The following is a 9,920-nucleotide window of genomic DNA, read 5'->3' as shown; positions in this document are numbered from 1 at the left end:
AGGAAAACGCCCAAACGGGCATTTTTAAATCTGCTTCTACTTTAATTGTTGATTAGATTATTACAGTTTCGTTTCTGACACTGTAAATAATTACCAATTCATACCAATTGGGGGTGGCGGTGGTTTATGGGCTGATAAACTATAAATAACTAGAGTCATAAGTAGTCATTAATGGTTTAAGACATTGAATAGACTCTATGGGCCAGGGAATTCGATTTGGGGTACGCTGTTTACATTACATGACAAATGACACATGCCGTGTAAACAGTGTACACGAAGTAATTTAATCACTTCAGGTACGTGAAGATGTCCCTCCCTCAACTCTATGACAAGAAATGAATATAAAATAAATGAAAAAAATTCAATTTTTTTTTAATTTGAGGAGAGAGAGAGATAAATACATTAATCATTGTATCATCATGGTTTTTTTGCATCATGACATACTAATTGTGTTGCGTCAAGAACTGGAGATCAATCTCTTTGGGTCGGTCCTGCACAGAAAACAGTTAGCACAAGAGTGACTGGGCTGAGCTGGCAAAGGACACTTCGATGCTTAAGTCCACATTCTTAACAACAAATAATAGTGAGTGAATTCAGATGGATTAATCGTTTAGATTACTTAGGTATTTATAGGCATTGTGGGGAATGAGTCCTTGTGGTGATGGAGTGTCCTAGCAGAAGAGGAGTCCTTGGCGTAATCTAAGGTTGCGTGGAACCTTTATCCGGTGTATGGATAAGATTCTTTACACGTTACGCCTTCGTGGGTGAAGTTATGGCGTGTTATTTACGGGGCCGTTAGGCGTCATTCCTGGGGTATGCGGGGATGGTTGGTGGAGTCAACTTCACACGTGGTCGGTTCGTACCACGCCTCTTTTATCCCATACTGTCCTTTAGGCTTGGGCCATGTCGACACTCGGTATGGATGAACTACCTTGGCCAGATAATATTGGCCTGCTCTTAGTGGTCGTTTATCGATTAACTTACAGGGCTCAGTTCATACCGATATGTCTGCTGGGCCGACCTTTATTAACGTGGGTCTAGCTCTTCAGTCGTTCCATGCTCGAACTCGGTTCCAATAGTTGGGTAGGCATGCCAAGTGTCAACCTCGAATTGGCTTGTTGATTTTTGACTTATCAGATTGATTTATGTGTCTATCTCTCTCCTCAAATTCAAAAAAAAATTGAATTTTTTCATTTCTTTTCTATCCATTTCTTGCCAACATGGTTCTAAGGATCCATACTGGTTTTGCACATTGTCGATCCCAATACGGTATTGGTGACATAGTACAGATAAGGGGTAAAATGGTCAAAATATATATTTTAAAGGAGGACCAGAGATAAATTTGTTTGATACAACCGATACAGTAGGTTTTCGAGTTGACTAATACCCATTCTGATACCGTGCACTAAAACCATACTTGCCAAACAATTATTTCCAAACCTAAAAAAAAGCTCTCTTTGGTATGATTTTTTATATGTATTTAGGAAAAAGGAACCCCACCCGAATGCGCGGAGGTACATGCCTCACATTGTGTGTCCGAGTGGCGTTCTTTCTCCCTTGTATTTATTACTTAGTTTTGAAAAATCATTTCTTAATAATAAATTATGAAACACAATTAATAATCGATTGGTTACTACTTACATAATGGGAGATTGTTCTTTGGGTGGGAGTGTAGGCTGCCATGCAGGGTCTGGGAACGGTCATAAGGTACGCAGCCTTATCCTTGTTTTTCACAGAGAGGCTGTTTCCAAGCTCGAACCCGTAACCACTTGATCATGAATTTTTCTCCTCTCAGGTTCCCTACCTAGTCAGGTGCACAGGTTCCTCTCATAGGGGGGGTGGAAATGACAACCTCATCCCACCCGGGCAGTGTGTTGGGGCAGGGGGTGAGGTCGTCATTTCTGCCCCTCCTATGAGAGGAACCTGCGCACTGGACCAGGCAGGGAACCTGAGAGGAGAAAAGATCCCTTGATCACAATGAAATAACTTTACCATTGCACCAAGGCCCGCCCTTTAACTCTTAAGTGATCATGTCATAGAAGAAATAAATTCATAATAACCAAGTTATCCTTACCTTAAAGTGACATTACCTTTTTGCCCTTTCAAATTAGTTGCCCCAAATAGCAAATCTATTTCTTTTTCATCTTATTCTTCATCATGCGATTCTGGTTATTTGGAAATTGGGGAGGGCATCAGTCTTAGGATTACTCCAACTTATGATAAGCTGGCAGCATTCTGAACTTCTCGGACATCCAGGTAGATGAACAGCAGCCGCTGCAGAGTTCGGTTCCTCTTACCAACGGGTGAACGTACATGTGAAAGTCAACCTTCTGTCTTTTTGCCATTTACAAGGGGATGTACGTTCACCTGTTGGCAGGTGCAGATGATCTATTCTCGGCGCTGCAAGCCATATCCATTCCAGCGTCCCTGTCATCACTGTGCCAACCCAGCCTCATCGCCATCTCTGTGCACCCTGCGCACTATGGCCAGCACCTTCCGCCGCTGCACATGGTACTCCCTATCTCCTTTTCCTCTTCCTTAGCCCCTGTTTCTTCTCTGCAAACCTATCCTGAAACCACCAGCCCCTGAATACTGCTACGTCCTTCTATCCGCGATCTGCATCCATAACCCGTGAGAAAAGGAAGAAATTTCTTCCTGCTGCCATTGTTTTCTACCTTGCAATCTTTACCAACACGAATCTACTCCGTCATGCCAATGTGGGTACATTCGTAGTTTTAAGATCCCTAACGCCTCTTCTAATTGCCATCGCAGACACCACATTTAGGAAACAACCATGCCCTTCTAAGCTCACCTTTGTGTCTCAGTGGATCATATTGGGGTGGTGCTGTTGGGTATGTGGCCACAGATTCGGCATTTACTCTCTCCCCTGCTGCTATTTTTAAGTTTTAGCCTTTCCGTTCCTTGAATTTCCATCATTTGGGCCTCACACCCACTTATATCAACTCTGTGAGATCAATTTGTCCCAAAATTGTGACAAACCGTTACTTATTTTGTTTAATTTGGTCACATACAGACAGAGAGCGGGTGAATCACACCCTGGAGTTTCATTCTCTGAGCAAACTCACCTATTACAGCTGGCAAACGAGGTGTTCAAAGTTTTGACTGAAAATAATAGTTGAAGCTTGAAAAAACGGAAACAACCGTTCTATTCTTTTTTTGGTAGAACAACCGAGGTTGTATTCTTAAATGACTATAATAAAGATTATCAATCTGTTTTAAATCCAAAGTTAAATATTCTTAATGTTTACAAGAACTCCATAAATCATAGTTCAGAATTTTTTTGGTAGGTCATTTCGGGCGGATCGAAATGAGCGCAATACCATAATTTCAACAAATTTTTGCCGAAATAATGTGTTATGAGTTTCACATGGTCATTTTGGGGTGAAATAGCTGAAATGAATGAAAAGTTCAACCGCAAATGACCTGAATTTTGGTGAAATAGTGCATTTTTTTAGATTGAATTGAGAAGATGAGCGGTATTTCGACTAAAATAAGCGGATAAGTAAAATTTCGGTGATACAATGATGATTGTATGTTTTGACGCCTGTTTCATCTCGAACATGTCGAAATCAAGGAAAAAAACTTGGGTTTCAATCCGATTGAAATTGAGTTTTGATCGAAACCAGAGATTTTTTTCCATTGATGGGGAAACCGTTTCCCCGGTTTCGACCACCAAAACAGTTATTTTAGGTCTAATTTTTTGCAGGTAACTTATATTTTGATATTTTAAACATAATCCATTAATTATTTTCACCAAAACATCACTCAAAATGGTACTTGTGATTATTGACCCAAGTTTACTAATATATGCACTAATACAGATACTAAAGTGACATTATAAATACTTAGTTCACATAATTTTAAAATACATGAACCCTAAATAATACATATTATCCAAATAAAATATTAAATTATTCCTCTTCAATTCCATGCGGAGTTTCTTGGTAAATCTAATCCACGAACAGCGTACCATTAAAAATTGTTAAGCCATTCCTCCGAATACACAACATACATATCCCATGACATGTTATGAGACCAATTGGTCTCATAATCCATTATTACCCAATGATAAATCCCATCATCAATTTATCCAAGATATCCCAATCTAGGAAATGACTCACTGAAAGTGTAAGAATGTAGAGCCGTCACACATGGACTCAAGGGTCGAAACCACCAACTCTCGGTAAGCTTCTGTCGAGTTTTGAAGAGAAATGAGGTATTTCGGTTGAAACCTTGGATTTTATATCCTTGGTTCCTTCTGGTTCGATCGAAACCTGATCGAAACAGTCGAAACTTGATCGAGTTCATGAATTTTTTAAATTCCCTCCCCAACTCGTCTCGAAACCTGGCGATTCCACATTGTCTCAACAATTTCAATTGAGTTTTGCTTCCATGACTCAAAATTATACTGTTGTTATCTGTCCTCCGAAGAGAGAAAATCAAAATAGCGTACAATGATGGAATACTAACTCTTATGACTATATTAACCCCCAAAAAAACAAAAAACAAAAAAACAAAACACTCTTATGACTAATCGTGCAAAACAAATTAAAATACCGATTTAAAAATGAAAAACCTTTGCACAGATTTCTTTGTACTGTAATCACAATTTGCCACAAGGATAATGTTAAATTGAGATAAAAAAGGATACCAATTCGCCCACCGTGGGGCTCGAACCCACGACCACAAGGTTAAGAGCCTTGCGCTCTACCAACTGAGCTAGACGGGCTTATTTATTTCAAGAAGAAAGAAAACATATAACAAGTTACAAAACTTCTCATGGCTCTCCTCAATTGCTAGAAAAAGCAACTCCACTATGCATCGGAAGTTTGAAATCAAGTGGCTATTATGTTTTAAGTTCCAGTGACAGGATCAGAAGGCTTCCCACTTCCACTATTCTTATTAAGAAATAATAGACAAGAAGTAGATTTTTTTTTTGGTAAAGATAGACAACAGGTAGATTGATATATACAGAGGAACATATACAAATAAGCCCCAGGGGAGCAGCTGCTACAAAGTGCAAAAATCGGAATATCATCTGATCTGCATAAGCTATTATCTGTTTTCCAGTACTACAATGTATATTTCTTCGTTCTCTCCACTATATGCTCTGAAAAGTCACCTACTGCTTCTCAAGGTCCTCTCTCCACTTCTGTGCATAAACAAAATGAACATGAATGGAACTGACCAGTCACAATCTGCAATTCTTTTCGCTTCTCTGGGTAACTGTGGGAATGCGGCCAGTGTTCCCGGATTGCTAGAATACAGTCAGTTCGCTATGCCTTCACAACCGAACCAGTCTTTGATAAGAGAAAGAACGCTACGTCTCTAATTCTGCCTCCCCTGCCCCAAAAGGAAGCAAGGCAAAGACCCATGATAGCCATGGCTACAACAGAACAGGCAGGAGGCACTGCTTGACTGCTACCAAGGAATTGAGTAGCAAGAAGCCCAGCCAGGGTGGAGCTTTGCATTCCTGTGCATAATGAAATTGTCCTGCAAACTGACTCTTCTTGCCTGCCATCACAAACACAAAATAGTTATTAAGCTTGGACCAATCACAGCCATAATTTGCCAAATTCAGAGTAGAGATCGACCTGTTTCCAGGCATGGGAATTTGAATCATACAGGGTACCACATGTGGTGAATGCCTCAAGAGAGGCAGTGTGGGGAAGGAGCTACAAGCCTATATTTTGAAGCTCATGATACAGGTTGCCGGGCACACTTGAATTGTTAAATCTAAGTTTCTCAGCATTCACCTTTCTGGTCAAAGACCAGAAAATTGGACATGAATGAGCGAATATTAGATACAAGAAGTCTTCTTAAAGATAAATATATAACAGACTTGATTCTGATCTATAAAATCGAAGGAACGGTGGTCTGCAGTCCCAAAACAAACAAGAGTGGATGAAGGAAACAAGTCAAGGCGATGACCGTCTGCCTTGATGATTAGGCACTAGTTATTTAGAGAAGAGGTTTAGAAAAAGCTCACACCATATAACTCCACCTAAGGTCCAAACCAGGAGTGGGGGTTTGTAAATGGAATATGTGATCAAAATCAATTCGTTATTTCCATTTGCAATATTCCAATAAAACACAAGAATTCAATGTCTTTCCTTCCAAGTCCAAGCAGATTTCCCATGATTGCCCATTTTAAGAAATAAGACACCATCATGGGCATCCGAATCAGTAAGCCGAGAGTCTGTCATATGCTGTGCCAACAGGGAGCTGAATTTCTCCCAAAACAACTCACCAGCAAAAGGTAAAAAAGAAAAAGACTTCATTCTATATTCCTAAAGTTCTGAGCTACTGCAATCTTGCTGATACACCAAACGTACAGCCAAAAAAAAGCCTGTAAATTTGAAATATTATTGAGACAATTATAATCTCAAACCATTCCATGAAATTGAAGTTTTCCAAGCAATGAAAATATACTCCCATTTTCAGAAAGTTAAATCACGCTGGAGATGTTTTCATGTTCACGTGACAGATATGGATAAGAACTTTTCTCTGGACGGATAATAAATTATTAAGCATGTGCAACTATCAAGTACTACTGATCAAATTATTCACCATCTCACTATTTATTTCAGAGGAAATATTCAGAGTGGACACAGGAGTTCAGTCAGGACCTCTACAATGTATATATGCTCATCTGTGGACACTCTTTCAACAATTTCATGCTCATTTATTTAAAAATCATTCTCTTAACAAAATAAATTGACCTAGATGGAGCAGAATAGTGAAATAATGTTCCTGCATCATACGCCTAATGGGTGAGAAGCTCACTTCAACCATGATGAGTTTGAATCTAGCGATATCAAGTAAGCTATGTGGATATGCTTTGGGTTCAGTATTTTGGAATACCCATTCTCTTTGTATCTTGAGTCATAGAAGTCCAAAAATCATGGTATTTATTGAATAGGGTGGGATGAGGAGCTTTCTACCTACTGTTCCTTCCAAAACTAATCTTCTTAAAAACTAGAACAAGACAAACTAGTATACAATTACCTCAAAATTGGGATTTTGGATACCCAATACCCCACAGTGAATGCCATAGTATGGAATGTCAATACTGGCAAAACCAATCGGAGACCATCGGAAGACAAAATCTGGCTACGATTAATCGACAGAGGGCTTCCAATACACAGAGAAGTACAAATCATGGCAACAAATGGCAACACAGGCCGAAGAAGATTGACAACTGATTTTGCATAGGTATTGAGCGCAAGGCCAAGAGTGATAGGAAGAAGCACAACCTGCAAAACCCAAGACAATCATTTATGAACCTATCTGAGGAGAAAGAAACATTAGTTCCAATTTAATGCAAAATTGTCAATAGAAATTCGTTTACCTGCAATATCGACTTTGACATGGCAACTGCATCAACTGGGACAACAGACCCAACAAGCAGGCCTGTCAAAAGAGGAGTAAAAACCACAGAGGATATTGTGGTCGAGCTGGTCAAGAGGATGCTTAAGGCCACATCCCCTTTGCCCAAGAAGCTGGCATAGCTTGATAGCTGGGCACCCGCAACACAAGCTGTGAGGATAAAACCTGCGTAGAACATTGGGGGTGCACCAAATGCCTTGGCAATCAACACCCCCAGAGCTGGTTTCAGCACGTACTGTGCGATAAACCCAACAGATAGTGGTAAAGGTCTGCAACAGATTTGTCAAAGAGAAACTTGGAAGCATATCCAAAGTACAAAAGGTTAAAGAAACTGAATTAAAAGAAGATAATGAATTGATGGAGATAAAATCACCTTTGGAATGCAAGAGCAAAATCATCAATTGACAGTCGAATTCCAATTGATAACATGATTCCACCGAGAGCAGGAGCATATAAATCTTTTGATACCCTGGCATGAGATTCAATTTAAACTCTATTTTGGAATCTCGAGTCTCGACAGAAGATAAGCAGAATACAGAAACGAGATCCATTTTCACATGGAGATAAAATACGCATGCACCAAAAAGAAGATTCATATCCCTTTGGCCCTTTTGCTAATTAAATAAAAATTCATCAATTTCCATCTGCAGTTTCAAGTATTCGGAAATTTTAATAACCACTATTAAGTATTGAGGGAAAAAAGGGGGTGGGGAATTGGGGAAATCCCAGAATTCCTAAAAGGAACAAAAACTGAAATTCAAGAATAAATTCCCACAAGAAAAATATTTTAAAATTCTGTAATTTTATAACATTTTCTGCCTTAGAACCGTAATCAAGTCAAGGATGTTATTTAATTTTCAATAATAAACACTACGAAGTCATTACCCACAATAACAAGAATGAAGAAGAAAATATCTTAAAAGAAAAATCAGAAAGAGCGACAAAATAAACAAAAAGGTTTTTCTCGAACTGAAAAAATATGAATAGAAATTAAGCTTTCAGAAGAGAAGCAAGAACTCAATCATCAATTCTTACCAAGTAAAGGTTGCAGGTTGAGTGAGAGCAGCAACTGCAGTCGCAGCGACAACAAAGGGAAGCATTGCCGATAACAACTGAGATGTATCGCTCTTAACCTGCTTCGAAATACTCTCAGGGTCTATCCCAAACGACAACAAAGAAACATTCCCATCTCGTATCTGCGCTCCCACTCTGCCAATAAAAGGCGAAGTCGAGCAAGCAAATGCAAACGATGACCCACCACTGAACCTCTTTCGATGTTTCAAACCCAAAGAACAACAACCATACTTTTTTCTAACAGAACACAAAGAAGATTTCAAAGTCGAATTCAACTGCTTCAATGAACAAAACTGTCTCTCTTCACGCAAGCAATTGCTTCGAGTGATTGGCTTCACGAATGAAAAACAAGAAATCGAAGCCATACCAGTAAAGATAAGAAAGAAACAAAGACAAGAGCTGAAGAAATTAGGGTTTCGGCTTCATTCACACATCGCCGGAAAGGATTGGTTTTCCGGCGAAATTTTGGGAGAGAATAAGGGAAAGAGTCGACAAAACCAGTGGCTGTCCAAGTGAAGAGACGAGGCGATAGCATCATAGCCAGGTTATGTACTTCTGTGTATTATTTAAAAGTCAAAGAATCACACGAAATGGAGGGTTAGTGATTTACTCAAAGAATCTAACGGTGATAAAGGCTTGAGCACGGATGACTCCGTGTTGGTACACACTGGTGATCTGAAATCTGAACTGTGACAGACTGACAGTTAGTTATGTGTCCTATTAAGTGTTTGTTCGCATGGGATCATGAAGTGCATGGCTCGGCCGCGTGGTGATAATCATACTTTCTAGAGGATTCTCATTCATTCCACGAGCGTTGATGACCTAACACAATAAGAGGCCGAGAGCGATTCTTGACCGGCCCCACATATCCTAAATAAACCCACCCATCAACCCAGGCGGTTTAACTCTATTTGGGTTGGTTAAAAAAATGTCAACCCGGTTCGGTCCAACATACTCACATTTGGCTTCATTTGGTTCGTAGGCATATGATGCTGTGTTTGATTGAACCAAGCACTAGTGCAATTGGAAGGAATATTCCAAAAGATTTCAAGCTATCTTAGTCGTTTTAGATTTTATGCTCGGTATATACTTGCTATGAGGAATATATAGAACTACTATTTAGCTGGTGTTTGGGTTTTGGTAAAATAACTAATTGTTTTTGAGGTGTTTGATTATACTGACATATTTGTCCATTTCTAGTTTAAATATAAGTATACATGATGATTTGTTGGCAAATCGCTCTATGGTTGATCAAGTTTTCACCATCCATTTAAGGCAGTAAATGACAAATGATGATCATGTGACTTGTGTAAATCAATTTGCTAGAGATGTTGCATTCAAATAGCAGGTCAAGAGCATTAAGTGATTAAGGGATCCGACTCCTCTCTAAGGAGCTCAGCGAGTGCTCGAGGGCATCCAAGGTTTGGGCTGTGTCG

At 39.5% G+C, this 9,920-nt stretch overlaps 1 protein-coding gene and 1 non-coding gene across 2 annotated transcripts; both read right to left on the bottom strand.

Moving 5' to 3' along the window:
- Positions 1-4,677: 4,677 nt before the first annotated feature.
- On the bottom strand, positions 4,678-4,750 carry TRNAK-CUU. The gene has a single exon. It is a non-coding gene; the product is annotated as a tRNA-Lys (tRNA).
- A 287-nt stretch (positions 4,751-5,037) lies between these two features.
- LOC122668044 (probable sodium/metabolite cotransporter BASS3, chloroplastic) lies at positions 5,038-8,966 on the bottom strand. The gene is made up of 5 exons (XM_043864576.1): positions 8,446-8,966; positions 7,784-7,879; positions 7,373-7,679; positions 7,030-7,277; positions 5,038-5,535 (listed from the first exon to the last, which is right to left on the bottom strand). Exons 1-5 carry the CDS (start codon positions 8,847-8,849, stop codon positions 5,298-5,300), a joined length of 1,293 nt encoding a protein of 430 aa, XP_043720511.1. The 5' UTR covers positions 8,850-8,966; the 3' UTR covers positions 5,038-5,297.
- Between the last annotated feature and the right edge of the window lie 954 nt (positions 8,967-9,920).

This window comes from Telopea speciosissima, chromosome 7 (assembly GCF_018873765.1).
Source record: "Telopea speciosissima isolate NSW1024214 ecotype Mountain lineage chromosome 7, Tspe_v1, whole genome shotgun sequence".
In the NCBI taxonomy this organism is placed as follows: domain Eukaryota; kingdom Viridiplantae; phylum Streptophyta; class Magnoliopsida; order Proteales; family Proteaceae; genus Telopea; species Telopea speciosissima.
This window is presented reverse-complemented; position numbering and strand designations above follow the sequence as displayed.

What these genes read in the sequence shown, in the direction of transcription:
- LOC122668044 (XM_043864576.1), bottom strand. Translation starts at nt 8,849, where the DNA reads ATGGCTTCGATTTCTTGTTTTTCATTCGTGAAGCCAATCACTCGAAGC. An exon ending in CAACCTGCAACCTTTACTTG is followed by an intron (nt 7,880 to 8,445) that starts GTAAGAATTGAT and finishes ATCTCATGCCAG; the next exon opens with GGTATCAAAAGATTTATATG. An exon ending in TTTGCTCTTGCATTCCAAAG is followed by an intron (nt 7,680 to 7,783) that starts GTGATTTTATCT and finishes AATCTGTTGCAG; the next exon opens with ACCTTTACCACTATCTGTTG.